The 27,657-nt window shown below is 60.3% G+C and overlaps 5 protein-coding genes across 10 annotated transcripts in view; 3 read left to right on the top strand and 2 right to left on the bottom strand.

The window, feature by feature from the left end:
* The first annotated feature begins 2,633 nt into the window (after window positions 1–2,633).
* On the top strand, window positions 2,634–6,333 carry CHLRE_13g605300v5 (uncharacterized protein). Its single transcript, XM_043069860.1, has 2 exons — window positions 2,634–3,099; window positions 3,259–6,333. Exons 1-2 carry the CDS (start codon window positions 3,077–3,079, stop codon window positions 4,484–4,486), a joined length of 1,251 nt encoding a protein of 416 aa, XP_042917835.1. The 5' UTR covers window positions 2,634–3,076; the 3' UTR covers window positions 4,487–6,333.
* An 834-nt stretch (window positions 6,334–7,167) lies between these two features.
* Window positions 7,168–11,723, bottom strand: CHLRE_13g605350v5 (uncharacterized protein). Of its 2 annotated transcripts, none has more exons than XM_043069862.1 (10): window positions 11,443–11,723; window positions 11,211–11,306; window positions 11,007–11,054; window positions 10,702–10,857; window positions 10,240–10,488; window positions 9,996–10,056; window positions 9,644–9,828; window positions 9,365–9,480; window positions 8,119–8,317; window positions 7,168–7,982 (listed from the first exon to the last, which is right to left on the bottom strand). In XM_043069862.1, exons 1-10 carry the CDS (start codon window positions 11,491–11,493, stop codon window positions 7,839–7,841), a joined length of 1,305 nt encoding a protein of 434 aa, XP_042917836.1. In that variant the 5' UTR covers window positions 11,494–11,723; the 3' UTR covers window positions 7,168–7,838. The 2 variants fall into 2 exon arrangements, with proteins under 2 accessions (XP_042917836.1, XP_042917837.1); XM_043069861.1 differs by having other exon boundaries at window positions 11,211–11,375.
* An 830-nt stretch (window positions 11,724–12,553) lies between these two features.
* On the top strand, window positions 12,554–15,675 carry CHLRE_13g605368v5 (uncharacterized protein). Its single transcript, XM_043069863.1, has 4 exons — window positions 12,554–13,022; window positions 13,179–13,241; window positions 13,454–13,507; window positions 13,612–15,675. The coding sequence occupies exons 1-4, from the start codon at window positions 12,755–12,757 to the stop codon at window positions 13,914–13,916; spliced, it is 690 nt and encodes a 229-aa protein (XP_042917838.1). The 5' UTR covers window positions 12,554–12,754; the 3' UTR covers window positions 13,917–15,675.
* A 12-nt stretch (window positions 15,676–15,687) lies between these two features.
* CHLRE_13g605386v5 (uncharacterized protein) lies at window positions 15,688–21,683 on the bottom strand. 5 transcript variants are annotated; one of them, XM_043069864.1, is made up of 10 exons: window positions 21,527–21,683; window positions 21,283–21,390; window positions 21,080–21,127; window positions 20,775–20,930; window positions 20,309–20,557; window positions 18,499–18,559; window positions 18,026–18,210; window positions 17,747–17,862; window positions 16,574–16,772; window positions 15,688–16,434 (listed from the first exon to the last, which is right to left on the bottom strand). In XM_043069864.1, exons 1-10 carry the CDS (start codon window positions 21,575–21,577, stop codon window positions 16,291–16,293), a joined length of 1,317 nt encoding a protein of 438 aa, XP_042917840.1. In that variant the 5' UTR covers window positions 21,578–21,683; the 3' UTR covers window positions 15,688–16,290. The 5 variants fall into 5 exon arrangements, with proteins under 5 accessions (XP_042917840.1, XP_042917839.1, XP_042917842.1 ...); XM_043069865.1 differs by lacking the exons at window positions 20,309–20,557; window positions 20,775–20,930; window positions 21,080–21,127; window positions 21,283–21,390; window positions 21,527–21,683 and adding an exon at window positions 18,726–18,753; XM_043069867.1 differs by lacking the exons at window positions 15,688–16,434; window positions 16,574–16,772; window positions 17,747–17,862; window positions 18,026–18,210; window positions 18,499–18,559 and adding an exon at window positions 18,808–20,162 and having other exon boundaries at window positions 20,287–20,557; window positions 21,283–21,381.
* Window positions 21,684–26,793: 5,110 nt separating this feature from the next.
* Window positions 26,794–27,657, top strand: part of CHLRE_13g605404v5 (uncharacterized protein) — a 2,672-nt gene continuing 1,808 nt past the window's right edge. The window contains exons 1-2 of the mRNA XM_043069869.1: window positions 26,794–26,953; window positions 27,191–27,265. Coding sequence (XP_042917844.1) covers window positions 26,932–26,953; window positions 27,191–27,265 — 97 coding nt within the window. The 5' untranslated portion in view covers window positions 26,794–26,931. The remainder of the gene's footprint in view (window positions 26,954–27,190; window positions 27,266–27,657) is intronic.

The raw sequence follows: 27,657 nt of genomic DNA on the forward strand, positions 1-27,657 counted from the left end.
TCAGATGTTGCTGACTTAGCAGAGGATAGCTCCCCCGGCCACAAGCCCGCTATCCTCTGCTAAGTCAGCAACGTCTTGGACTGATCTGGCCAATGTGCTTGAGCATAGCTATAGGGCTGCTGCCCAGATGGCAAACAGTGCGCCCCGCAGCCATGACACCACCCACACAATCAGGATGGATGGGCCCCATCCACAAGCACAGTCGCGAGCACCTTGAAGGTTATCTGTGCTGTTGAGCAGTGCGCGAGCTGGCGCCGTGCGGGGGCAGTCCAGAAGTCCAGGCCCAGATCCGCAGCCATGCGGTTCGCGCTGAGGGTGAAGCTCAGCACCGTAGCGGCCAGCCGCACGCTGTGGCCCACCGAAGTGCCATCCAGTAGCAGCACGAGCAGTGGCACCAGCAGGAGGTGAGAAATGCGCGACCTTGCGTGGGGGATGTGGGCGGTATAGTTTTGGTGTTACGATAAGGGGCTATCTCACCACGCTTGGCACGTATGCTTGATTGACTGCAGTGCGGGCTTCATTTGACTTGTAGAACGTAGCGGATTTCATGAGTATGCGGCACACGCTCTTGGAGATCCTGCTGGGTAAAGCGGCAACCAGCATTGCGATGCACCTGTGGTGGCGCGGCACTGGCCCGGCGGCGGCTGCGGCTGCAGACCGGGGCCCAGCGGCGGCATCCGCATGCGGAGCGGAGGGAGCAGGCAACACCTCGTGGTGGAGGAGAGCGTAGCGCCGCTGGAAAGGCGGTGCTGGCGTGCATGTCACGGCCGGTCGGCGCTTGGTTGTGGGTAGGGGCGAGCACAGCATTTGGTGTACAATATCAGCAGCCTAATGACGGCTGTGTGACGGCGGTTGGAATGTATATGGATGTGTAGCAGGAGTGCTACTAGAAGCCCGCTTCTGGGCGCTCATCTGCTGCGTGAAAGTACTTGTGGACGCCGGAGAAGAGGTCTGCTGGGCCCAACGTAGGCAGACGGGCGGGAACATAGAGCGCAAAACCTTAGACCGCAATGGTCGTGTATGATGAGTAAAATCCATTCGGGGACGCGGTGTGCCGGTTGCCGCGGCGGTGTTCCTGACACCGTGACTTCCAGAGGCGGTATGGTATAGACGGTAACGGCTCCATGTGCGTTGGAGCCACAGTTACGTGTGTGCAGCGTGCCGAGCTCGGGTTTCGCCATGGGGGCTAGGGCCTTAGGTGCTGACGTTTTATCAGGTTGGCGTTGAGTCAGTGCTCGTATCTTAAGAAGGCAGGCGCGAGTGACAGATTTCCGAAAACAGGCATCAACCCGCTGCCGCCGCATCTTTCAGCCCCTAAATTTTTCCGGGGGCTCCGCCCCCGACCTATGCACGATTCGTGTCAGGCCAGGGGTGTGTCAGGCTTGCCCTGTTGCAGCGTGCCAAATGCGGCTGCAGTTGCCCCCAGCCCACGTTCCGGCTCCGGCACAGCACAATATTCCGCCGCACGGGATGTACCACTGTTACAGCGTGCGGGGGGAGGTAGCTGTTGCCCCCAGCCTACGTACCGGCTCCGGCACAGCAAGATAATCTGCCGCACGGGATGTGCCATTTTAACAGCGTGCGGGGTGAGGTTGCTGTTGCCCCCAGCCCACGTCCCGGCTCCAGCACAGCAAAATATTCTGCCACACGGGATGTGCCATTGTTACAGTGTGCGGGGTGAGGTTGCTGTTGCCCCCAGCCCACGTCCCGGCTCCGGCACAGCAAGATAATCTGCCGCACGGGATGTGCCATTGTTACAGCGTGCGGGGTGCGGTCGCTGTTGCCACATTAACACTATGTTGCTGAATAAAGCACCGGCTCCATGGCTCTATGGCAAATCGTGGCCCATCCCCACGCCAAACCCCAGCGCCCTCACCCATGTCACGCCCTGACGTGTGACCGTGCATGCCGTGTCACCGCATGGTGTTTTCACGCATTACTTAGCATAATTGACTTACTTAGAGGGACAAAACCCTGACTCGGAACTAGGCGTTTTGTGTTAGGACGTGTGTCACGTCAGTGCGTTATAGCAGCTTGCAAGTTATTTGACATGGTCAGGATGCGACACGTGGATATGTAAATTGCGACATGCGACATTGCGACATAATGCACATACCGCCCAAACGCATCCAAACCCGCCAAACATATTGTGCATGCATTCAATATGCCTCTGGTAAGCGTGGAACGCCGTGGCACACAACAAAACGTGTCTCGGTTGCCACGGTGGTGGTGGCGTGGCGTAGGGTGCGGCCAGTGGGAGGAGCTTGTGGCTACGCTAGCGCAATACACCGCCGCAAAGCTGGGAGATGTTACTTAAATGGGCTCCAGGACGCGTAGCCATGCAAATGTGGGTGAGTCTTGGTATGTCGCAATGTTGTATGTCGCATTTCACATTTCGACATGTCGCAACCTGACATGTCAAATAATGTGCACACAGCCATAGTGTGCGTTGCGTGATCTGGGCGTATCTCCACGCGTTTCCGTGTTAGAACGGTACAAGATGGGGTGAATTAACTGTTAGCAACACGGCGTTGCTGAGCAATGTGTGGGTTCGTGGACGGTCGTAAGTCAGACCAGTAGCGCCCCGGAGCTGCGTCATGGGCGCGCTGGCGGCCCTTTTAATGGGCGCCGGAGCTCAAACTTGCTTGTCAATGTTTGAGCTACTTGATTTATCACTTAGCGATTCCAAAACATCTGACCACCGGTACACAGAAGCCGCCTGAAGGCTACAAACTGTAAACAACATTCGTGAGAGGCATCCTGAGCCACACGACCCGCCTGTTCTGCTAGCCGTCGAGCAAGGGGCTACAAGCAGACCTTAGCTCAAACATTGACCGCTCACAAAGTGAGCCGGGGCTCGCTCACGAAGTGAGCTATCGCCTTGCTCCCGCACCGGTCAAGAACTTCGAGCACCCAGTAAGCACTCAGGCCGAAGGCCCAGCGCGCTGGTAGTAACAAAGGGCAAAGCCCCAAGTCAGCAGCCACGGTTAGCGTCATACGAGCGCCGGGCCCTTTGGCCAAGTTCATGCGCGCTACTCCCTTGCTGCTAAGTGCCGTCAGCGACCAGCTTCGACTGATGCCGTGCTTTGGAACTCGTTAGCTCGCCTGCCCGAGCGAAATTGCCAGCGATTGGAGTGAAGAGGGAGTTACGAGAAACAGCAAGCAGCGATTGGCCATCCTGACTCCCCGTTTCCGCACTTCAAGTCACTGACCTAAATCGCTGTGCTCCATCCTATTTTGCCTTTACTTGCCGCGCAGTGAGTGGACGCTACAACGACTCTTACTCGCACCGCGAGGAGTCAGCGTCCGCACGCGGCAAGGGGAAGCTGACCGTTTCGGTGCCGAAGGCCCGACCGCTCTGCCACGAAGTGGCCGCGGAGGCGGCTATCCCGGCTACATCTCTGACGCAAAGCGCCAGCACCAGGTCACCAAAGGTGACGCTGCCCGTTTCCCTGAGCGCTCCCAGCCGCAAAGCGGCTACGACCGGGACCGTGACGCCAGCCGCAGCCTCTCAGGAGGCCGTGAACGTGAACGCAGCAGGGAGCGCAGCAACGTCTACAACCGCGACCGCGAGCGCCCACGCAGTGCAGAGTGCCGCCGCAGCCCTGACCGGCGCGAGTACGACCGCAGCCGCCACGCGCCGCAAAGCGGCGCCCAGGTCTGGCAGTACGACCCCGCAGTTCACGGCGCCCCGGATCCCCTGAGCCCTGCCCGCTGTCAGGACCCGGAGAAGCACATTGCCTGGCTGCAGCAGGCGGTCCAGTGGCACAAGCACGAGGCCCGCACAGCCAACCAGGAGTGCCGCAAGCTGCACGAGCTGCTTTCAGAGCTGCAGTTTCAGCTGCGGCGCAAGCAGGAGGCCGTTGACAAGCTGCAGAGCAAGGTCAACCCCCTGGAGCGTCAGCTGCAGCTCAAGACCACTGAGTGCGTGCTGCTCCAGTCAGCCAGCTCCCTTCAGCAGCAGCTGCGGGCCAAGAGCGCCGAGGGTGAGCCGCCGCAGTCCGTGCCGCAGCGTGCTCAGCAGCAGGAGACTCCCAAGCCGTCGCTGCTCGCTTCGGGCCGCCTCGAGTTCTTGCCCTGCGCCGCAGAGCCCAAAGGGCCCGACGGCGGAGAGGCGGTGACTGCCCAGGAGGAGGAGGGCGACGTGGAGTGCATCTGCGGCTGCGACCCCTGCGCCTGCTTCGACGCCGCCCCCTCCAACGGCAGCAACGGCGCTGAGGCCGGCGAGCTAGCGAGCAGCCAGCCCATCTCCGAGCGCAGCGCTCTGGAGCCCTCGGCCGCCGAGCATCAGCTGCCTCCACCGCCGCAGCAGTCCAACTCTGGCAGGGTGGCAGCAGTGACTTCTGTGTCATCATTGGCAACGGCCCGCATCTCATCCCGTCCGACCTCGAGGCGACCACGCAGAGTCACTCGTTGTCCGGCCCGGAGTACGTCAAGGCGCCGGAGCCAGCCACCTACAACACCGCCTTCGAGCAGCCGGCGCTGATCTGTTCGCCCCCCCGCCTACTTCGACGGGCCGTGGCACCAGATCAGCATGGAGTTCTGCGACGACTTCCTGCCCTTTGACCACCTCCCGGAGTGCCACATCGGCTGCCTGGTGCACGGCTTCTGGGCGCACCACTACTCCTGGCAGTGCGACGACATCCGCGCACTGCCATGAGTAGTGGTGCGCCCAGAAGCCGTGCACCAGGCAGCCGATGTGGCACTCCGGGAGGTGGTCAAAGGGCAGGAAGTCGTCGCAGAACTCCATGCTGATCTGGCGCCACGGCCCGTCGAAGTAGGCGGGGGGTGAACGGATCAGCGCCGGCTGCTCGAAGGCAGTGTTGTAGGTGGCTGGCTCCGGCGCCTTGACGTACTCCGGGCTGGACGACGAGTGACTCTGCGTGGTCGCCTCGAGGTCGGACGGGATGAGATGCAGGCCGTTGCCGATGATGACACAGAAGAACCAGCGGGGCACATCACACATACGCCAGCACACGGTATTGCGTGACACCCACGCTCATCACGCTCACTCACCCACGGCATGACTACCCTGGTAGGACGCTGGCCTATCGTGGTGTGCCCCCATGGTGCCAGCAGGACACTGCAGTAGATTATCCTGGAGAACCTCAGTCACCCTTGCCTTGGGCCCGGACAAGTGACAGAAACGCCCCAAAATGTCTTCTGCGATTCTCAGAAAGACCCCCCAAAACCTGAAGCATTTTCACAGATTTTTGGACTTCAGAATCAAACGTTTCTTCCGCCGGAGGCTTTTCGGGGCAAATTTCTGTCGAAAAGAAGGAAGATACGAGCACTGCGTTGAGTTCTGCTTCGGCCGCAGGTGTTGGGTAAAGGTTGGTCTGGGGGCCATGCCTGCCTCGTCCGGCCGTATGTGGTCCAGGACGGAGGTGGTGCCAAGCAACCCGGTCTCACCCGGGGCGTGCCCATACACGCGGCACCGTCCAAAGCCCAAACCATCCAAGATTCCTAACATGGAATATGTATGCTATGAATAATAGCTGAACTGGGGCCTGGGGTGACCTGTCCGCTCGCCGAGCTCGCGAAATGCAGCGACAATGTGCACTGATGTGCATGAAGGAGTGTATGTGGTGGCGAGGTCATTGGCTCATTGCAGGCGGCGCTGGCCGGGGCCTGCTGGAGGCGCTGCTGGCAAAGGGCTTGGGCGTGGGGGTGGGGCACGCCGGCGTTAGGGTGCATGGGATGCTGCGCAGTAGCTTTGTCACGCTGGTGGCAGACGAAGGGCTGAGAGAGGGGTATGCAAGGGGTACGTGCGAAAGGAAGCCTGGTCGCGGCACATGCAATGTGGCGTCTGGTTGACTTGGAAAGACTGCTGTTTCCCTAGAATCCAATTGTTAGGTATGTGGGGGAGGGGGGTTGTCTGCAACCATCGGCCATACTGGGCCACGGTAACGCCTCGAAACACGGGCTCGCAGATCGGCGCTGGGTGACGCACATTCCCTAATCAGGGGCCTCCTCCTGCCCCGGCGCATCAGCGCCAACTGGCTTGCAGACCGGCTTCTAGTAAGCAGGATAGCTCTCGCGGGGAAACCATCAGAACCCGCCGCACCAGCGTCCGCACCCGTAGAGCAGCGACCTAAGAAGGCCGAGATGGCGCTCGTTCGGGGAAGTTCGGCACAAGTATGTTCAGTGCCTACACAGGTAACGGAGCCGAACCGTTCCTGATGGGTTTCGATCTTGCGACCTTGATGTGACCCTTGTTAGCCACTCATCTACACATGCTGTTCCAAAGTGTGCCTCCTGGCGTGTTTTTGGGGTCTGGTGTGCGCCCCAGCCCGCCTTCAAGGCTGGAACCAAGTGTAACAGACTGTTTGCGCCCTGACACGCAACCCAGCTGCGCGCCATTAAATTTTGAGAGCGTTTGCTGTGAGAAAACGCTGGTCAAAGCAGATGCACTTTGTGGGGTGGGTGAACGAAACGCGTTGACTCTTATGTTGAAGAATAGCCAGCTCGCCCAGCACCTTTACTTTTTTGCAAGCGCCAAGATCGGCCGAAGGGATGCAAAGCGCGGGACCGGTTCGCCCCCCATTGTGCAACCTCTCCCAGGCGCCTATGCGTGATGCATCGTATTTAATGGATAGATCAGGATGATCTGTATTCTATACGCGCGCATGGTTCCCCTGAAGCGCAGCGAGCGAGCCAAATGCACCACTAGCAAGCTTGCCCGCGGACGCGACTTACTGTGCATTGCTGAGATCTTCGGATGTATTGAATAAGGATCTATTTGTAGAACTAATTATGTGCGCACAGTGCTCCCTGCTGACTGATTGACTTACAATTTCAGACAGCCTTTATCGCTCAACCTTTGCGGTTTGGCATTCGTCATAATATATTTGGAAGCTCTCTATGTTGCTGGTGTGCTGGCCGCGGCCTATTCGCCCCAAACGTGCCTGACTGACGCGCCCTGGCCGCTTCGCTGCCCGTCCGTTCACGCTGGTTCGCGCGGCAGCGCCCTCCTGTATGGGAGGGCGAGCGCCCCCCGAAACCCCCCTCCCCTTGGCGTAGGAACACCGCCCGTGCTTATATGCTGGTGCCTACACTACCGTGCGATGCTTGCATCCCGTGCGGGGGGAGGGAGTGCCCCTCCCCCCAATGCCCCCCCTCCCCATCGGCGCAAAACTTCCGCGAAGATGAGTGGCCAGGGGCTGAGTTCATTGTGTGTCCATTGTGTACTGTCTTGCGCCATCGGTACACGCCACTGTGCCACTCGCTTAACGGCCTTCCACACCATACGTCAGATGCCTCAGACGCCACAACGTGGGCATCCCGTCCCGATCCACAGTGCTGGCATTCCTAAGTCATGTGGTCCAAAGAAAGCACCGCCTAGTGTCGTCTACTTGGCCTCCATGCCGCCAGGCTTGCCGCCAGATCTCCACTTTGTCAATGACAGTTAAGAAACTCGTGGCGATCCAATGATGGGCTGAGGGTTTACCCTCCCCTGGGGTTGAGCGCCAGCAAGCAAGCTCGATCCCCGTGCCGCCTAGACACCTTCATGCCATCGGCAAACATTGCTCACATTGCAGGTGCGCAGGTCCCCGCTTGGCGGTCACCCGGCTCCGTTCACAGCCGCATTCCGTGCCAATGGCGTGCTTCATTTGGGCCTCGCATTGACAGTCCGGACACCATAACCCTGCTGCCGCCACGACACATGCCACCGCAACACCGCAACATGGGATGGCTGACCAACCAACACGCTTGATGTTACCCCTGCCGCCCGCCCACCGCTGCCCCCAAGAGCTGCCCCCTGATATGCGCCCCAGCCACAGCCCACCGGCAGGTGGTGCACGCACGTTCCGCACTACCGTACTGACCCTGCTGCCTCACGCGGCCTTGAGCGCCCGAATGGCGGGCGCCAGCGAGCTCTGCTGCTCCAGCTCCCACATGCTGCCACCCTCCACCACCTGCTTCAGCTCGCGGGACTTGTGCGCCAGCCGGCACCAGTCCACGGCGCGGCGCGGCTGGGGCTGTGCTGGCACACAGCGGAGGCGGGATTCAGGATGGGGCGGGGCGACGTGAGTAACGGTTACAATGTTGCTGGCCAGCAGTGTTCCTGCAAAAAGTGGGCATATGAAGAGCGGAGAGGATGGCGTGTCCACTCACCGCCGCCAGGTTGCAGGTGGGATCGATAGGGTGCAGCACCACCACGGTGTCATTCCGCCACGCGTGCCTGCAGCTCTCCGCTTGCGCCCGGGTGTAGCCCCACACCGGCCCCGCCTCCAGCACCACCACTTTCCGGTCCGATACTGCCTCGTCCAGCAACTCCAGGGCCGCCAGGAACAGAGACACCTCTGCGGTGCGACTGTGGAAGGCGTTGCAAGCCATGGGTTTTGGGCCTCCGGGTATGTAAGAATGGTGTTATGCAAAGGGCACGCCATAGCATGAAGGCGCGCATCAGGGCGGGGAGGGTTACAAACAAAAGTCCCCGACCCCACCCTGCAGAACCTCCCGATCCCCCATGACCGACGACCGACGGTGCCGTACCGTGCCGTACACCCCCTAAATCCCCTCTGGTTGTTTCCAGGATGGTGCCAAACGACTGCTTGCTGCGAGCTATAATAACTTCGCGGCGTGGGTACGGCGTGCCCCCGCTTGTCGGGCTGTCCCTTCAATTGTAATCCGCATCTATAATAACATGCAAACACGGAAGTTCGCACGGGACCACAGGCATGTTTAGAGGCATGTTGACGTGTGGACATCTTGTGGCCGTTCAGTTGCACCCATGTACGCATGGGACATAGCGAGGGCCCATATCTGGTTTTGGGACTGCACTGTTGCGCTGTCACTGCGGGAAAGTATGGGGATGGCTCTGGGTTTCCTGCCGGAGGAGGCTCTAAGTGCCTTCTCTCGTGAGGAGTTGTGGTTAGTGTGCCCGCCTGCGGGGCTTGCGCCAGCTGTGTGGGATGTGGTGTGTCTCGCTGCTATGTCTGCCCTGGACTTTGGTCGGCAGCGTGCGGTTATGGCCGGGTTGGCGGCGCGAGCGAAGCTGCCGTCGGCCCAGGTGCTGAGCATTGGACTTGCCGTCGTAGCTGACTTCTGGGCTCGTCTCCAGACGTTTGTGACTTTGGGTATCAGGCCAAAGGGTTGGGACGCTGTGCCGTTTGCGCATCCTTTCATATCTCGGGCTGTTGGTGACGGCATGGTTTTGCGCTTGCCGTATGATGCTGATTACTCCCTGATCAGAACTCTAAAAACGAATTCTGAGCGCTCTCATCAGGCTCTTTCCATTTGAAGGGTGGGGTGTGTCTGCGGCATCCTTACCCCCCCTCCCCATGCACGCATCGTCCTCAATTCCAAGCCATGTCTCCGCAAGCACCCTATGCACCCAGTGCTAGGCACGCACGCTCACTCTTGCTTGCCGGGGCTGAGCAGGCCCTTGCGTTGCGCCGCCGCCAGCACCACTGTCTCCAGCAGCACGCTGGGCACGTTCGGTATCTCCGCTTGGAGGCCGTACTTGTACCAGCACTGCATGCACACATGATAACAGTGACCCCGCACGCACGATGTTGCATTGCGCCTCTCTCACGCAGTAAAAGCACAAGCTATTTTTGCACGTGCCCATTATGCTGCAGGTTTGCAACCCGTAGCACAACAGCCAAACAGCCAACAGCCACACACGGGTGCTCACCTTGATAAGCCGCACCAAGCTCTTGACACGATCATGCGTGTCCTTGACCACCGCCGTCAGCGCCTCCGCCAGGGCCGCCTCGCGAGTTGGGTCCGCCTGGCGCAGGTGCGGCGGCGTGTCCCATAGCGCCTGCATCAGCACGTCGCGCTGCGCCTTGCCGCGGTCAGGAGTGGTCGCTTGCTTGCCTGCCGCCGGACAAATCGGGACAGATGGTGATGTAACTGTACTGGTTATCGGTACTTTGGTTTCGATGTCTCCGACATGCATACTGTGGCTGGCTATACCGGCGCCCCATCCTACACACACACACACACACACACACACACATACACACACACATACACACACATACCCTGCTGGGACGCCACGTGCGCCGCCATCTTGACGTCCACGTCCACGCCACGCACCTTTACCTGCGGGGTGCATGCCGTACCAAGCGGAGGAGGCCGACGGTGACAATAAGGGGTTTCTGCAGGCGTGTCGAATCCTGCTGTCGCTGCCCGATACCCAGCACGGCAACTACAACGGGAAGTGGTGGAATGCATGTGCAAACGCTGTGAGGCCTTCCGTGCACCTTCCGTGCGTGTGCCACTCACGTTGACACAGTGCTTGTAGTGCGTGCCGTGCTCCACTTCCACCACGTCGTGCAGCCCCTGTCCCCGCAGGTACGCCGCCACCATCCGCTGCATCTCGCGCTGCAGCCGCTCCCCCGCCTCGCCGCTCCAGTCGGCAACCTTGAGCGCCCGCTCCTGGAACTTAATCACAAACACAGACAGGTCGACATCAAAGGCCCCGCGCACGAGGGTGCGGCGCCCGAAGCTGCCGCCCTTGTGGAACCGGTCAACCTGTGGAAGGGATGAATGTAGGTGGGCCGCCGGATCCGCAGGACTCAACATGTGGCTGCATTTTGAGTTATAGACCCGCCTGTAGCGGATGAGATTGTTGGCTCACGGAACTGTGATTCTGTGTGCGCCGGAGCCCAGGTGGCTGGGGCAGGCTAGCTACCGCGCGCGGCTACCGTACTTACGATCCCGCTGATCCCACACGAATGCAAGCACCTTGAGGACTGGGCACTGCACCAGCAGCTTGTGAATGAGGTGGTTGGCGGCCTGCGGCTCCGCATTGGACACGCCCTGTGCCGTCAGCGGCCGCAGCTCCCCGTTGAAGTGGCGCACGTAGCTCTTGTCCCCACCGGGCGTGAGGTCCAGGTGCATCTGCGCCGGTAGGTACCAGTGTCGCCCGTTAGAGGGATGGGGTAACGGGCGTGGATTGAAACCCGAGACTGTGGTCGGGTGGCTGTGACTCCCTGTGCCCTCTCGTCTGCGAAATGCAAGCAGCCTGATATATGCACTCTCGTACGTACCATCTTGAGTGTGCGGTGTGGGTCGCCAGCGCTGATCGGTGGGAAGACCTGCAACGCAAGTGACCAGCGCCCAAAGGGGATCTGACACGGTGGGGGTGTGACATCGGTTGCGCGGTGCACCCGTAACACTGCCCGCACGCTCTCAGCCTGCCTGATGGCTCCACAACACCGCCACACTCCTCCATCTTCCGCTCTCTAGCTCACCTGCCTGAGGCTTTGTGCCGCAGCTGATGCCTTGGAGAGTCGGGCCTGAGCTTTAAGGGCCTGGGCCTGGGCCACGAAGCTGTCGACCTGTGTCGACTGGGTCATAGAGGTCGATGTCAGCGACGCCATCGTCATCATAAGACCCCTTGGATCGACATCGTAGTCCTGACAAAAATCAGGATTCACTTTGCGAGCGTTGCATGCAGGCGTTCGGCCGGTGCCTTCTCCGCACCTCGTGCTCGAAAAGCGCCCTCGCTAGCTTGATAAAATCAGAATAGCTCATGCTGCTTGAATCTCCTTGCCTCGTGCGCTCGAAACGGTAGATAGAGCTGTTGTTCAGTTGTCCACTTAAAAACAAACGAGGTTTGTCCTTGCTAACCGAAGATGTAAAATATAGCTGAACTGTAATACAAGTCTGCTCAATGGTGTACATATGGATGAAGGACGCGTTTAGAATGTCAATGGACGGCAGCGGTTGACACGCGTGCCCGATTGGGGCATTCCCGCCAAATCAATGGTTGCTGCTAATTGCCCAGTTGAGCTCAGCTGCAAGAGTATGGCACGGCCACCGTGCCATTGACTCACGTTGATGCAGTGCTTGTAGTGCGTGCCGTGCTCCACCTCCAGCGACTTTAAAGAGTTCAAACTATGCCCACCGTCCTCCGCCTTCTCCCACCCGCGCCCCTCCCATCATCGTCCCCCCCCCCCTCCGCAGCCCTCATGTCGCCCGCCTCACCCAACATCGCGTCCAGCAAGTGGATGTTGCCTCTGGGTGCCCGCCACCGCCAGTGCCGTGCCGCCCGCGTGCCCAGGCGTGCCAGGCCGCGCACCGCAGCCCACACGCAGCCGCCCCTTGCTCCAGCCGCGCCAACACCCACCGTCGTACATACGAGCGAATCCGGCGAGTACGCAACGCACGCCTGGCGCCAGAGCACCTCGGCGCTGTTGCCGTCCAGGAAGGCGGCGAGGGTGCGCCAGGTGTTGGATACGCTGTCACGAGCCCAGGCCAGAGAGGTCAGCTCCATGGAGGGGCCGGCCACGGCGGTGTACAGAGCGCGGGGGGGGCGGCCCTAGCCGGCGTCCGTATTCCAATCGACACAGGCTTTAGCAGCTACAGACGACACCTACCTGAGTGCAAACTAATTGCAGCATGTCCCAAAGCTCCACGCTCCCGCATTCGTTCCCGCGACCCGTACGTGGCGTGTCGGTCGCGCGGAAGTTTGCGGAGAACCGTTAGACACTGTATTTTGGACGGACTTACAACGTGTTGGCGACGGTTTAGCTACGCTCGCGGCCGTGAGCGAGTGAGCACTGATGCAGCAAACCTTCGGCCCATTTTAGTTGGTAAGAGCGCAGAACACGAGCAAAACACCATAAGTATTAATCGCTAATGCGCACACATATAAAACTGCATGCTTTCCATATAAAGTTGCCCGCTGTCCCGCTTTTGCATACGTCAAGTGAGTTCGATTTTGGTCAAGTGGACATGAGGAAACTACAAGTGAATCACCTGGTGTAGGGACTGGAAGGGGCACGGACGCATAATGGCCGAAGCTGGCCAGCGCTTCCCTCAACGGCAGCCGCAACAACAGCCGCATCTGTTTGAGGAGAGCAGCTATAGGCGCCTGCGACAGGCCCTGCTGGAAATAGGCGTGCACCCGGAGCTGGCTTCACAGTTCACGCATGACGACCTGGGCCTGCTCCTGCGCCACGGCTTTAAGGATGCTCGGGGCCTTCTGATCGCCAAGGTTAACATCCTGCTACAGGTTGGGCTACGGGCTTTCTGCGCGAGTTGTATCGAGACGGCTCAACGTAAGTCGGGTTGTGTTTCGGTGTCACTCTGTTATGTAGGTATCCGGAACGCCCAGCATGTGTAGGCCTGGGCCTGGACCGGGTGGTGCCGGGCAACTTTGGGGCACTGCCCACACCCTCCCCTAACCTGTTTCCCATTCCACTGTCCCACCGCAGAGCACGCGGCGGCGGCGCAGCAGAACGGGGTGGTGAACCCAGGCTGCGGGGTGGCACACCAAGGTGAAATGGTCCCACAAAGTCGTGCAGCTCTGCGGTGCTCCTGGGCGGGTACTCCTGGGCGGGTGGTCCAGGGGCACCGTAATGGCATGCACTAACCTCAGCTGTCGGGGACGACCACGCGCGGAGAATGGGGGTGCGCGTTTGTTGGCTCTTGCCTATATATGAATGAAGTCGCTTATTGCAGTGCTCTTGCGCTTTGGTTTTCTCGGCAGGTGAACTGCTGCCGCTTGCCCAGGACGTTAATGGCCCTCACGATCAGGATCAATGTGAGTGCATTGGCATTTAGATGCCAGTACTTGGCTGGTATTGGCCCCCTTCCGCATTTTAGCTCCTGATATCCCCGTACGCATGCATCTGTCTCTGCTGACAGTGACATCGGGCGGCTTCCAATCTGCCTCAACCACAAAATGGTGGCACGACTGGCTGCCGTCCACCTCGCTGCGGGTCTCACAGTCGCAGTCGCAGCCTGTGTCTGGCAGCATGCTATCATGTCAGGCGGTGGCGGCCTTGCCATTGACAAGTGCGGTGCCTGAGGCGGACGCTGCGATATTGGACGTGCCTAGCAGTGGCTCGGCAGCAGCAGTCGCAGCAAGCCTCCAGCGTCCACAGCAGCAGTTGGGAACCTGCCGGCGCCGCCACGTGCACCGGCCCGCGCCTGGCCAGGAGCGTACTTGACAGCATGCGACACGGAACAGCAGTGGCGAGGGCTAAGCGCGTGAGTCCTCGGTGTCTAATCATGAGACATCGTCGCGGAGGAGGTGAACGCGGCGCAGTCAGTTGCAGCCGTGTCGAATTTTAATGGCAATTCAAGCGAAGATGCCTGCCAACTACAGCAGCGGCACCAGAAGTTGCACAACTCTTCCAGCAGGAGCAACGGCTGGACGTTAGAAATGCCCAAGCCTGCGGCAGCAGCTGGCACAGCACGGCGTGCTTGGCAGGTGGGCGGGGTTGGAAGCTGGGGACGTGACGGGACCAAGATTGCTGGCAGGAGGGTGTATAGAAGTGTCAGTCTGTACACTAGCTGGGCGCTTCTACGCGAAACGCCATTTGCGCAACACGAGCAGGTATAGTTTTTGTGTTAGGAGAAAGGGCTATCTCACCGAGCTCGGCACGTATGCTTGATTAACTGCAGTGCGTGCTTCGTTTGACTTGTCGAACGTAGCGGATTTCACGAGTATGCGACACGCGCTCTTGGAGATCCTGCTGGGTATTGCACGGCATGCAGCATTGCGATGCACCTGCGGTGGCGGCGGCACTGGCCGGGCTACGGCTGCAGGGGCCCAGCGGCGGCATCCACATGCAAAGCGGAGGGAGCAGGCAACACCTCGTGGTGGAGGATAGCGTGGCGCCGCTGGAAAGGCGGCGCTGGCGTGCATGTCACGGCCGGTCGGCGTTTGGTTGTGGGTAGGGGCGAGCACAGCATTTGTTGTACAATATCAGCAGCCTAATGACGGCTGTGTGACGGCGGTTGGAATGTATGTGGATGTGTAGCAGGAGTGCTTCTTGAAGCCCGCTTCTGGGCGCTCATCTGCTGCGTGAAAGTACTTGTGGACGCCGGAGAAGAGGATCTGCTGGGCCCAACGTAGGCAGACGGGCGGGAACATAGAGCGCAAAACCTTTAGACCGCAGTTGTCGTGTACGGTATGTTGAGTAAAATCCATTCGGGGACGCGGTGTGCCGGTTGCCGCGGCGGTGTTCCTGACACCGTGACTTGCAGAGGCGGTATGGTAAAGACGGTAACGGCTCCGTGTGAGTTGGAGCCACAGTTACGTGTGTGCAGCGCGCCAAGCTCGGGTTTCGCAGTGGGGCTATAGGGCCTTAGGTGCTGACGTTTTGTCAGGTTGGCGTTGAGTTCTGCTTCGGCCGCAAGTGTTGGGCAAAGGTTGGTCTTGGGGCTATGCCTGCCTCGTCCGGCCGTACGTGGTCCGGGACGGAGGCAGTGCCAAGCAACCCGGTCTCACCCGGGGCGTGCCCATACACGCGGCACCGTCCAAAGCCCAAACCATCCAAGATTCCTATGCATGGAATATGTATGCTATGAATAAAAGCTGAAATGGGGCCTGGGGTGACCTGTCCGCTCGCCGAGCTCGCGAAATGCAGCGACATGCCCCGACTATGTGCACGAAGGAGTGTATGTGGTGGCGCGGTCATTGGCTCATTGCAGGCGGCGCTGGCCGGGGGGCTGCTGGAGGCGCTGCTGGCAAAGGGCCTGGGGGTGGGGCACGCCGGCGTTAGGGTGCATGGGATGCTGCGCAGTAGCTTCGTCACGCTGGTGGCAGACGAAGGGCTGAGAGAGGGGTATGCAAGGGGCACGTGCGAAAGGAAGCTTGGTCGCGGCACATGCAATGTGGCGTCAGGTTGACTTGGAAAGACTTCGGCTTCCCTAGAATCCAATTGTTCATTGTGCGTCCATTGTGTACTGTCTTTCGCCATCGGTACGCGCCACTGTGCCACTCGCTTAAAGGTCTTCCACATCGTACGTCAGACGCCACGACGTGGGCATCCCATACCGATCCACAGTGCTGGTATTGCTAAGCCATGTGGTCCAAAGAAACGTAAAGAAAGCACCGCCTAGTGTCGTCTACTTAGTCTCCATGCCGCCAGGTCTCCAATTCGTCAATGGCAGTTAATAAATTCGTGGCGATTCAGTGAGGGGCTGAGGGTTTACCCTCCACTGGGCATGAGCGCCAGCAAGCAAGCTCAATCCCGGATCCCCGTGCCGGCTAGACACCTTCATGCCATCGGCAAATATCGCTTACATTGCAGGTGCGCAGGTTCGCGCTTGGCGGTCACCCGGCTCCGTTCACAGCCGCATTCCGTGCCACTGGCGTGGTTCATTTGGGCCTGGCGTCGACAGTCCGACACCTTATATAACCCTGCTGCCGCCACGACACACGCCACCGCAACACGGGATGCCTGACCAACCAACATGCTTAATGTTACCCCTCCACCGCTGCCCCCAAGAGCTGACCCCTGATGTGCGCCACACCCACAGCCCGCCGGCAGGTGATGCACGCACGTTCCGCACTACCGTACTGACCCTGCCGCCTCACGCGGCCTTGAGCGCCCGAATGGCGGGCGCCAGCGAGCTCTGCTGCTCCAGCTCCCACATGCTGCCGCCCTCCACCACCCGCTTCAGCTCGCGGGACTTGTGCGCCAGCCGGCACCAGTCCACTGCGCGGCGCGGCTGGGGCTGTGCTGGCACACAGCGGAGGCGGGATTCAGGATGGGGCGGGGCGACGTGAGTAACGGTTACAATAATGTTGCTGGCCAGCAGTGTTCCTGCAAAAGGTGGGCATATGAAGAGCGGAGAGGATGGCGTGTCCACTCACCGCCGCCAGGTTGCAGGTGGGATCGATAGGGTGCAGCACCACCACGGTGTCATTCCGCCACGCGTGCCTGCAGCTCTCCGCTTGCGCCCGGGTGTAGCCCCACACCGGCCCCGCCTCCAGCACCACCACTTTCCGGTCCGATACTGCCTCGTCCAGCAACTCCAGGGCCGCCAGGAACAGAGACACCTCTGCGGTGCGACTGTGGAAGGCGTTGCAAGCCATGGGTTTTGGGCCTCCGGGTATGTAAGAATGGTGTTATGCAAAGGGCACGCCATAGCATGAAGGCGCGCATCAGGGCGGGGAGGGTTACAAACAAAAGTCCCCGACCCCACCCTGCAGAACCTCCCGATCCCCCATGACCGACGACCGACGGTGCCGTACCGTGCCGTACACCCCCTAAATCCCCTCTGGTTGTTTCCAGGATGGTGCCAAACGACTGCTTGCTGCGAGCTATAATAACATGCAAACACGGAAGTTCGCACGGGACCACAGGCATGTTTAGAGGCATGTTGACGTGTGGACATCTTGTGGCCGTTCAGTTGCACCCATGTACGCATGGGACATAGCGAGGGCCCATATCTGGTTTTGGGACTGCACTGTTGCGCTGTCACAGCGGGAAAGTATGGGGATGGCTCTGGGTTTCCTGCCGGAGGAGGCTCTAAGTGCCTTCTCTCGTGAGGAGTTGTGGTTAGTGTGCCCGCCTGCGGGGCTTGCGCCAGCTGTGTGGGATGTGGTGTGTCTCGCTGCTATGTCTGCCCTGGACTTTGGTCGGCAGCGTGCGGTTATGGCCGGGTTGGCGGCGCGAGCGAAGCTGCCGTCGGCCCAGGTGCTGAGCATTGGACTTGCCGTCGTAGCTGACTTCTGGGCTCGTCTCCAGACGTTTGTGACTTTGGGTATCAGGCCAAAGGGTTGGGACGCTGTGCCGTTTGCGCATCCTTTCATATCTCGGGCTGTTGGTGACGGCATGGTTTTGCGCTTGCCGTATGATGCTGATTACTCCCTGATCAGAACTCTAAAACGAATTCTGAGCGCTCTCATCAGGCTCTTTCCATTTGAAGGGTGGGGTGTGTCTGCGGCATCCTTACCCCCCCTCCCCATGCACGCATCGTCCTAAATTCCAAGCCATGTCTCCGCAAGCACCCTATGCACCCAGTGCTAGGCACGCACGCTCACTCTTGCTTGCCGGGGCTGAGCAGGCCCTTGCGTTGCGCCGCCGCCAGCACCACTGTCTCCAGCAGCACGCTGGGCACGTTCGGTATCTCCGCTTGGAGGCCGTACTTGTACCAGCACTGCATGCACACATGATAACAGTGACCCCGCACGCACGATGTTGCATTGCGCCTCTCTCACGCAGTAAAAGCACAAGCTATTTTTGCACGTGCCCATTATGCTGCAGGTTTGCAACCCGTAGCACAACAGCCAAACAGCCAACAGCCACACACGGGTGCTCACCTTGATAAGCCGCACCAAGCTCTTGACACGGTCATGCGTGTCCTTGACCACCGCCGTCAGCGCCTCCGCCAGGGCCGCCTCGCGAGTTGGGTCCGCCTGGCGCAGGTGCGGCGGCGTGTCCCATAGCGTCTGCATCAGCACGTCGCGCTGCGCCTTGCCGCGGTCAGGAGTGGTCGCTTGCTTGCCTGCCGCCGGACAAATCGGGACAGATGGTGATGTAACTGTAATGGTTATCGGTACTTTGGTTTCGATGTCTCCGACATGCATACTGTGGCTGGCTATACCGGCGCCCATCCTACACACACACACACACACACACACACACACACACACACACACACACACACACACACACACACACACACACACACACACACACACACACACACACACACACACACACACACACACACACACACACACACACACACACACACACACACACACACACACATACACATACACACACATACCCTGCTGGGACGCCACGTGCGCCGCCATCTTGACGTCCACGTCCACGCCACGCACCTTTACCTGCGGGGTGCATGCCGTGCCAAGCGGAGGAGGCCGACGGTGACAATAAGGTTGCGATATTACAAAGAAGGGACAATCCGACCAAGCAAGGGTGCCCAGCACCCAGGTCAAGAGGGACCATCTCCGGCCCGAAAGGAAACCACCCTCCCCCCAGTCGGCTACCGACCTTCCACAACCGTGCAACAGGTCTTCGCGTAAAGCGTGTCTCGGCAACTGCACAGCGAGTCGAAGCTAAGCCAAAGCCCGCCAGAGCCCCACCAACGTACAGCAAACCGCACTAGCGCACGAGGCGCAATCAAACCGGCGAGGCGTCAGCGCAGGTACACCGGGCACGTAGTCCGGCGACGCCCACGTCGACCCCCCACACCCACAGCGCACACACCAGAGGCACACCGCTCCCACCACCCACGAGCAAATTAAGGCGAGGGGGGCGGGGAGCCCACATCATCAGGCAACACGAGCAGCACACAGTCACCCGCACCCCGCGAAAGGAACGGATGGTGCGCAGGCACCGTGGCCCAGGCTTTCGGGCGGAGGCCGAGACTGACATACGATTGCAGCCGGCCCCAGAAATCAGCAATAACGGACACACTGATGCGCATGACTTCCGCCGACGTCAGAGCCCGACGCACACGCAAGCCAGTCATAATCACCTGCTGCCGGCCCGAGTCAAGGGCAGACAGCGCAGCCAAACACACTACATCCCACACCGGCGGCGCCAGCCCAGCAGGCGGCTGCACCAGCCAAAGGTCAGCACGGGAGAAACAGTCATCAGCCGTGTCATTGCCATAGCCATGTTCTCCCGCAGCGCCCGAGCAACAACACAGTCCCAAAAGTAGTGCCGGCGGTCCCCATCACACATATCCCGCCCACACGCCCGGCACAGGGGCATTGCCACCCCAGCTGCACGCTGGGCGGCATTTTTGGGGAACGACCAGCACGCATTGGCCGCCACCCGCCACAACGCTTCCTTGTGATAATTTTCCCATTTTAACGCCCACAAACGGGCCAGAGTGCCGGCAAAGGCGCCGGCAGCCGCAAGCGCGCCGTCCGCAGACACACCAGCATCACGCACATACAACAAATGTTTAGACCGCAGCGCCGCAACCTGGGGGCCCAGTTGCATGGTCGTTCCTGCCTTCACGGAGTAGTTCAACAGCAGCAGAGGCGGGCCCCCGTCCAGGACACAGCCCAGTCCCCGCACCACCTGGGTCAAGGCCCCCGCCGCCGCCTGTCGCACGGCATCCGCAGGAAGCGGCATGACCCACGCCCGCCCGCGAGCCAGTCGAGCCGCACGCGCCGCGGCCTCCCAGCCACCTGGGAGCAAGGCCACCGCCGCGGCTATGCGGTCCGCCGCCGCCAGGGGCGACGCCGGCCCCAGGAGCGGCGACGGCAGGTGCCGCCGAGGTCCCCATCCAAGCACAGGCCGCCACACGCTCGTCAAGTACAAGTCCAACATCGCCTCACCAAACCTGGTGCCCCACCCACCCGGGCGGGTGTGGGCAGCACGCACGGCCTCTAACTGGTCATGCGCCGCCACCAACTGTCCCACATACACAAGGCCCGGCAGGGCAAATAAATCGGCAAACGCCACGTCAAAAGTCTGTGACAATAAGGGGTTTCTGCAGGCGTGTCGAATCCTGCTGTCGCTGCCCAATACCCAGCACGGCAACTACAACGGGAAGTGATGGAATGCATGTGCAAACGCTGTGAGGCCTTCCGTGCACCTTCCGTGCGTGTGCCACTCACGTTGACACAGTGCTTGTAGTGCGTGCCGTGCTCCACCTCCACCACGTCGTGCAGCCCCTGTCCCCGCAGGTACGCCGCCACCACCCGCTGCATCTCGCGCTGCAGCCGCTCCCCCGCCTCGCCGCTCCAGTCGGCAACCTTGAGCGCCCGCTCCTGGAACTTAATCACAAACACAGACAGGTCGACATCAAAGGCCCCGCGCACGAGGGTGCGGCGCCCGAAGCTGCCGCCCTTGTGGAACCGGTCAACCTGTGGAAGGGATGAATGTAGGTGGGCCGCCGGATCCACAGGACTCAATATGTGGCTGCATTTTGAGTTATAGACCCGCCTGTAGCGGATGAGATTGTTGGCTCACGGAACTGTGATTCTGTGGGCGCCGGAGCCCAGGTGGCTGGGGCAGGCTATCTAGCTACCGCGCGCGGCTACCGTACTTACGATCCCGCTGATCCCACACGAATGCAAGCACCTTGAGGACTGGGCACTGCACCAGCAGCTTGTGAATGAGGTGGTTGGCGGCCTGCGGCTCCGCATTGGACACGCCCTGTGCCGTCAGCGGCCGCAGCTCCCCGTTGAAGTGGCGCACGTAGCTCTTGTCCCCACCGGGCGTGAGGTCCAGGTGCATCTGCGCCGGTAGGTACCAGTGTCGCCCGTTAGAGGGATGGGGTAATGGGCGTGGATTGAAACCCGAGACTGTGGTCGGGTGGCTGTGACTCCCTGTGCCCTCTCGTCTGCGAAATGCAAGCAGCCTGATATATGCACTCTCGTACGTACCATCTTGAGTGTGCGGTGTGGGTCGCCAGCGCTGATCGGTGGGAAGACCTGCAACGCAAGTGACCAGCGCCCAAAGGGGATGTGACACGGTGGGGGTGTGACATCGGTTGCCCGGTGCCCCGTAACACTGCCCGCACGCTCTCAGCCTGCCTGATGGCTCCACAACACCGCCACACTCCTCCATCTTCCGCTCTCTAGCTCACCTGCCTGAGGCGTTGTGCCGCAGCTGATGCCTTGGAGAGTCGGGCCTGAGCTTCAAGGGCCTGGGCAAGGGCCTGGGCCTGGGCCACGAAGCTGTCGACCTGTGTCGACTGGGTCATAGAGGTCGATGTAAGTGACGCCATCGTCATCATAAGATCCCTTGGATCGACATCGTAGTCCTGACAAAAATCAGGATTCACTTTGCGAGCGTTGCATGCAGGCGTTCGGCCGAGGCCTTCTCCGCACCTCGTCCTCGTAAAGCGCCCTCGCTAGCTTGATAAAATCAGAATAGCTCATGCTGCTTGAATCTCCTTGCCTCGTGCGCTCGAAACGGTAGATAGAGCTGTTGTTCAGTTGTCCACTTAAAAACAAACGAGGTTTGTCCTTGCTACCGAAGATGTAAAATATAGCTGAACTGTAATACAAGTCTGCTCAATGGTGTACATATGGATGAAGGACGCGTTTAGAATGTTAATGAACGGCAGCGGTTGACACGCGTGCCCGATTGGGGCATTCCCGCCAAATCAATGGTTGCTGCTAATTGCCCAGTTGAGCTCAGCTGCAAGAATATGGCACGGCCACCGTGCCATTGACTCACGTTGATGCAGTGCTTGTAGTGCGTGCCGTGCTCCACCTCCAGCGGCTTTAAAGAGTTCAAACTATGCCCACCGTCCTCCGCCTTCTCCCACCCGCGCCCCTCCCATCATCGTCCCCCCCCCTCCGCAGCCCTCATGTCGCCCGCCTCACCCAACATCGCGTCCAGCAAGTGGATGTTGCCTCTGGGTGCCCGCCACCGCCAGTGCCGTGCCGCCCGCGTGCCCAGGCGTGCCAGGCCGCGCACCGCAGCCCACACATTGATATGCTTGAAAGAACGCAGCCGCCCCTTGCTCCAGCCGCGCCAACACCCACCGCCGTACATACGAGCGAATCCGGCGAGTACGCAACGCACGCCTGGCGCCAGAGCACCTCGGCGCTGGTGCCGTCCAGGAAGGCGGCGAGGGTGCGCCAGGTGTTGGATACGCTGTCACGAGCCCAGGCCAGAGAGGTCAGCTCCATAGAGGGGCCGGCCACGGCGGTGTACAGAGCGCGGGGGGGGGCGGCCCTAGCCGGCGTCCGTATTCCAATCGACACAGGCTTTAGCAGCTACAGACGACACCTACCTGAGTGCAAACCAATTGCAGCATGTCCCAAAGCTCCACGCTCCCGCATTCGTTCCCGCGACCCGTACGTGGCGTGTCGGTCGCGCGGAAGTTTGCGGAGAACCGTTAGACACTGTATTTTGGACGGACTTACAACGTGTTGGCGACGGTTTAGCTACGCTCGCGGCCGTGAGCGAGTGAGCACTGATGCAGCAAACCTTCGGCCCATTTTAGTTGGTAAGAGCGCAGAACACGAGCAAAACACCATAAGTATTAATTGCTAATGCACACACATATAAAACTGCAAGCTTTCCACATAAAGGTGCCCGCTGTCCCGCTTTCGCATACGTCAAGTGAGTTCGATTTTGCTCAAGTGGACATTATGAGGGTGACACTACAAGTGAATCACCTGGTGTAGGGACTGGAAGGGGCACGGACGCATAATGGCCGAAGCTGGCCAGCGCTTCCCTCAACGGCAGCCGCAACAACAGCCGCATCTGTTTGAGGAGAGCAGCTATAGGCGCCTGCGACAGGCCCTGCTGGAAATAGGCGTGCACCCGGAGCTGGCTTCACAGTTCTGACGACCTGGGCCTGCTCCTGCGCCACGGCTTTAAGGATGCTCGGGGCCTTCTGATCGCCAAGGTTAACATCCTGCTACAGGTTGGGATACGGGCTTTCTGCGCGAGTTGTATCGAGACGGCTCAACGTAAGTCGGGTTGTGTTTCGGTGTCAATCTGTTATGTGGGTATCCGGAACGCCCAGCATGTGTAGGCCTGGGCCTGGACCGGGTGGTGCCGGGCAACTTTGGGGCACTGCCCACACCCTCCCCTAACCTGTTTCCCATTCCACTGTCCCACCGCAGAGCACGCGGCGGCGGCGCAGCAGAACGGGGTGGTGAACCCAGGCTGCGGGGTGGCACACCAAGGTGAAATGGTCCCACAAAGTCGTGCAGCTCTGCGGTGCTCCTGGGCGGGTACTCCTGGGCGGGTGGTCCAGGGGCACCGTAATGGCATGCACTAACCTCAGCTGTCGGGGACGACCACGCGCGGAGAATGGGGGTGCGCGTTTGTTGGCTCTTGCCTATATATGAATGAAGTCGCTTATTGCAGTGCTCTTGCGCTTTGGTTTTCTCGGCAGGTGAACTGCTGCCGCTTGCCCAGGACGTTAATGGCCCTCACGATCAGGATCAATGTGAGTGCATTGGCATTTGGACGGCTTTCACAATAGAGGCCATTACTTGGCTGTTATTTGCGCCCTTCTGCATTCTGGGTCCCTTGATCCAACACCCCCAAACGCATGCGTCTGCCTCTGCTGACAGTGACATCGGGCGGCTTCCCTTCTGCCTCCACCACAAAATGGTGGCACGGCTGGCTGCCCTCCACCTCGCTGCGGGTCTCACAGTCGCAGTCACAGCCTGTGTCTGGCAGCACGCTATCATGTGAGGCGGTGGCGGCCTTGCCATTGACAAGTGCGGTGCCTGAGGCGGACGCTGCAGAAATGGACGTGCCTAGCAGTGGCTCAGCAGCAGCAGTCGCAGCAAGCCTCCAGCGTCCACAGCAGCAGTTGGGAACCTGCCGGCGCCGCCACGTGCACCGGCCCGCGCCTGGCCAGGAGCGTACTTGACAGCATGCGACACGGAACAGCAGCGGCGAGGGCTAAGCGCGTGAGTCCTCGGTGTCTAATCATGAGACATCGTCGCGGAGGAGGTGAACGCGGCGCAGTCAGTTGCAGCCGTGTCGAATTTTAATGGCAATTCAAGCGAAGATGCCTACCAACTACAGCAGCGGCACCAGAAGTTGCACAACTCTTCCAGCAGGAGCAACGGCTGGACGTTAGAAATGCCCAAGCCTGCGGCAGCAGCTGGCACAGCACGGCGTGCTTGGCAGGTGGGCGGGGTTGGAAGCTGGGGACGTGACGGGACCAAGATTGCTGGCAGGAGGGTGTATAGAAGTGTCAGTCTGTACACTAGCTGGGCGCTTCTACGCGAAACGCCATTTGCGCAACACGAGCAGGTATAGTTTTTGTGTTAGGAGAAAGGGCTATCTCACCGAGCTCGGCACGTATGCTTGATTAACTGCAGTGCGTGCTTCGTTTGACTTGTAGAACGTAGCGGATTTCACGAGTATGCGACACGCGCTCTTGGAGATCCTGCTGGGTATTGCACGGCATGCAGCATTGCGATGCACCTGCGGTGGCGGCGGCACTGGCCGGGCTACGGCTGCAGGGGCCCAGCGGCGGCATCCACATGCAAAGCGGAGGGAGCAGGCAACACCTCGTGGTGGAGGATAGCGTGGCGCCGCTGGAAAGGCGGCGCTGGCGTGCATGTCACGGCCGGTCGGCGTTTGGTTGTGGGTAGGGGCGAGCACAGCATTTGTTGTACAATATCAGCAGCCTAATGACGGCTGTGTGACGGCGGTTTGAATGTATGTGGATGTGTCGCAGGAGTGCTACTAGAAGCCCGCTTCTGGGCGCTCATCTGCTGCGTGAAAGTACTTGTGGACGCCGGAGAAGAGGATCTGCTGGGCCCAACGTAGGCAGACGGGCGGGAACATAGAGCGCAAAACCTTTAGACCGCAGTTGTCGTGTACGGTATGTTGAGTAAAATCCATTCGGGGACGCGGTGTGCCGGTTGCCGCGGCGGTGTTCCTGACACCGTGACTTGCAGAGGCGGTATGGTAAAGACGGTAACGGCTCCGTGTGAGTTGGAGCCACAGTTACGTGTGCCGAACTCGGGTTTCGCAGTGGGGCTATAGGGCCTTAGGTGCTGACGTTTTGTCAGGTTGGCGTTGAGTTCTGCTTCGGCCGCAGGTGTTGGGCAAAGGTTGGTCTTGGGGCTATGCCTGCCTCGTCCGGCCGTACGTGGTCCGGGATGGAGGCAGTGCCAAGCAACCCGGTCTCACCCGGGGCGTGCCCATACACGCGGCACCGTCCAAAGCCCAAACCATCCAAGATTCCTATGCATGGAATATGTATGCTATGAATAAAAGCTGAAATGGGGCCTGGGGTGACCTGTCCGCTCGCCGAGCTCGCGAAATGCAGCGACATGCCCCGACTATGTGCACGAAGGAGTGTATGTGGTGGCGCGGTCATTGGCTCATTGCAGGCGGCGCTGGCCGGGGGGCTGCTGGAGGCGCTGCTGGCAAAGGGCCTGGGGGTGGGGCACGCCGGCGTTAGGGTGCATGGGATGCTGCGCAGTAGCTTCGTCACGCTGGTGGCAGACGAAGGGCTGAGAGAGGGGTATGCAAGGGGCACGTGCGAAAGGAAGCTTGGTCGCGGCACATGCAATGTGGCGTCAGGTTGACTTGGAAAGACTTCGGCTTCCCTAGAATCCAATTGTTCATTGTGCGTCCATTGTGTACTGTCTTTCGCCATCGGTACGCGCCACTGTGCCACTCGCTTAAAGGTCTTCCACATCGTACGTCAGACGCCACGACGTGGGCGTCCCGTCCCGATCCACAGTGCTGGTATTGCTAAGCCATGTGGTCCAAAGAAACGTAAAGAAAGCACTGCCTAGTGTCGTCTACTTAGTCTCCATGCCGCCAGGTCTCCAATTCGTCAATGACACTTAATAAATTCGTGGCGACTCAGTGAGGGGCTGAGGGTTTACCCTCCACTGGGATGAGCGCCAGCAAGCAAGCTCAATCCCGGATCCCCGTGCCGCCTAGACACCTTTATTCCATCACTAAACATCGCTTACGTTGCAGGCGGCGCGCAGGTTCGCGCTTAGCGGTCACCCGGCTCTGTTCACAGCCGCATTCCGTGCCACTGGCGTGGTTCACTTGGGCCTGGCGTCGGCAGTTTTTGTAACCAACGCGCTTGATGTTACCCCTGCCGCCCGCCCATCGCTGCCCCCCAGCGCCGTGCCGCCCGCGTGCCAGGCCGCGCACAGCAGCCACCCCTCGCTCCAGCCGCGCCAACACCCGCCGTACGAGTGAGTCCAGCGAGTGCGGACGCCTGGCGGACGCCTGGCACCAGAGCGCCTCGGCGATGGTGCCGTCCAGAAAGGCGGCGAGGGTGCGCCAGGTGTTGGACACGCTGTCACGAGCCCAGGCCCGAGAGGTCAGCTCCAGGGAGGGGCCGGCCACGGTCTACATGGCGGGGGTGGTGGGGGCAGCGGCGTCGGTCGCGGAGGCCGATGCCGGGAGCTTTGCCGGGATGCCGGGAGCTTTTATTTTTGAGCCCATGTGCCGGTCATGACTTCACTCAACGGCTTGACATCGTCGCAAGGAGCCTAGCCGCGGCAGCCCAAGCGGACGCCCAACCCCGCCGACACAGGTGGCAGGGTTTCGGCATGACGCCGGAACTTCACGTCGTGACGATCACCGTTCTGACCTATAGGCATTTACTAGCTCATAATCATTGTAAATCGCGTTTGATAAAACTCGCTGGGAGGCGGAACCGCCCTTCCTCGAGGTCCCGCCGATGACCGCCACGAGCGCCTCAGAGCATCGCAACTAGCTTTGGGATCGCTCGATTTATACATCCTCGCACCACCGGCTCGCCGCGGGTTCGATGGCGGCAAATCAGCACATCGGTAAGCACGGTGAATGCAACTTACTGCCGATCTGTGTTTGATAGGCACAGGTCCCCGAGCCACGGTGGGCTCACTGTTCACCCACTGGTCACCCAGCTCCAGGCTTAAGAGAAGTTGCCGACGCGAAGGTTGAGGAGTTGCTGATGTAAGCCCGCCGCCCGCCCTCGCCACCACGCCGCCTGGTCGCGACCCCACCCCACCCCGCCCCACCCCACCCTGGCTCCCCACCCCCGCCAGACCTATCCGCTGTCAGCACGAGCGGCAGTGGCGACGATGACAGCGATATTGGCACCACTGCAGCGGCAACACTAGGTATCTGCTCGCCCACATCCCCCACGCAAGGTCTCGCATTACGTGCCGCTGCTCGTGCTGCTACTGGATGGGACTTCGGTGGGCCACAGCGTGCGGCTGGCCGCTACGGTGCTGAGCTTCACCAACAGCGCGTACCGCATGGCTCTGGGTCTGGGCCTGGACTTCTGGACTGCCCCCACACGGCGCCAGCTCGCGCACTGCTCAACAGCGCTGATAACTTTCAAGGTGCTCGCGACTGTGCTTGTGGATGGGGCCCATCCTGATTGTGTGGGTGGTGTCATGGCTGCGGGGCGCACTGTTTGCCATCTGGGCAGCAGCCCTATAGCTATGCTCAAGCACATTGGCCAGAATAGTGTCAAGATGTTGCTGACTTAGCAGAGGATAGCTCCCCC

Source organism: Chlamydomonas reinhardtii, chromosome 13 (assembly GCF_000002595.2).
Source record: "Chlamydomonas reinhardtii strain CC-503 cw92 mt+ chromosome 13, whole genome shotgun sequence".
Lineage (NCBI taxonomy): Eukaryota > Viridiplantae > Chlorophyta > Chlorophyceae > Chlamydomonadales > Chlamydomonadaceae > Chlamydomonas > Chlamydomonas reinhardtii.

What these genes read in the sequence shown, in the direction of transcription:
- CHLRE_13g605300v5 (XM_043069860.1), top strand. Translation starts at nt 3,077, where the DNA reads ATGCCGTGCTTTGGAACTCGTTA. An exon ending in CCGTGCTTTGGAACTCGTTA is followed by an intron (nt 3,100 to 3,258) that starts GCTCGCCTGCCC and finishes CTTGCCGCGCAG; the next exon opens with TGAGTGGACGCTACAACGAC.
- CHLRE_13g605350v5 (XM_043069861.1), bottom strand. Translation starts at nt 11,493, where the DNA reads ATGAGCTATTCTGATTTTATCAAGCTAGCGAGGGCGCTTTTCGAGCAC. An exon ending in GCACGTGGCGTCCCAGCAGG is followed by an intron (nt 9,829 to 9,995) that starts GTATGTGTGTGT and finishes GTCCGGCGGCAG; the next exon opens with GCAAGCAAGCGACCACTCCT. An exon ending in CCACCTGCAACCTGGCGGCG is followed by an intron (nt 7,983 to 8,118) that starts GTGAGTGGACAC and finishes GTGCCAGCACAG; the next exon opens with CCCCAGCCGCGCCGCGCCGT.
- CHLRE_13g605368v5 (XM_043069863.1), top strand. Translation starts at nt 12,755, where the DNA reads ATGGCCGAAGCTGGCCAGCGCTTCCCTCAACGGCAGCCGCAACAACAG. An exon ending in CTGCGGGGTGGCACACCAAG is followed by an intron (nt 13,242 to 13,453) that starts GTGAAATGGTCC and finishes TTTTCTCGGCAG; the next exon opens with GTGAACTGCTGCCGCTTGCC. An exon ending in CCCTCACGATCAGGATCAAT is followed by an intron (nt 13,508 to 13,611) that starts GTGAGTGCATTG and finishes CTCTGCTGACAG; the next exon opens with TGACATCGGGCGGCTTCCAA.
- CHLRE_13g605386v5 (XM_043069864.1), bottom strand. Translation starts at nt 21,577, where the DNA reads ATGAGCTATTCTGATTTTATCAAGCTAGCGAGGGCGCTTTACGAGGAC. An exon ending in GGGCGCTTTACGAGGACGAG is followed by an intron (nt 21,391 to 21,526) that starts GTGCGGAGAAGG and finishes TCTATGACCCAG; the next exon opens with TCGACACAGGTCGACAGCTT. An exon ending in GCACGTGGCGTCCCAGCAGG is followed by an intron (nt 18,211 to 18,498) that starts GTATGTGTGTGT and finishes GTCCGGCGGCAG; the next exon opens with GCAAGCAAGCGACCACTCCT.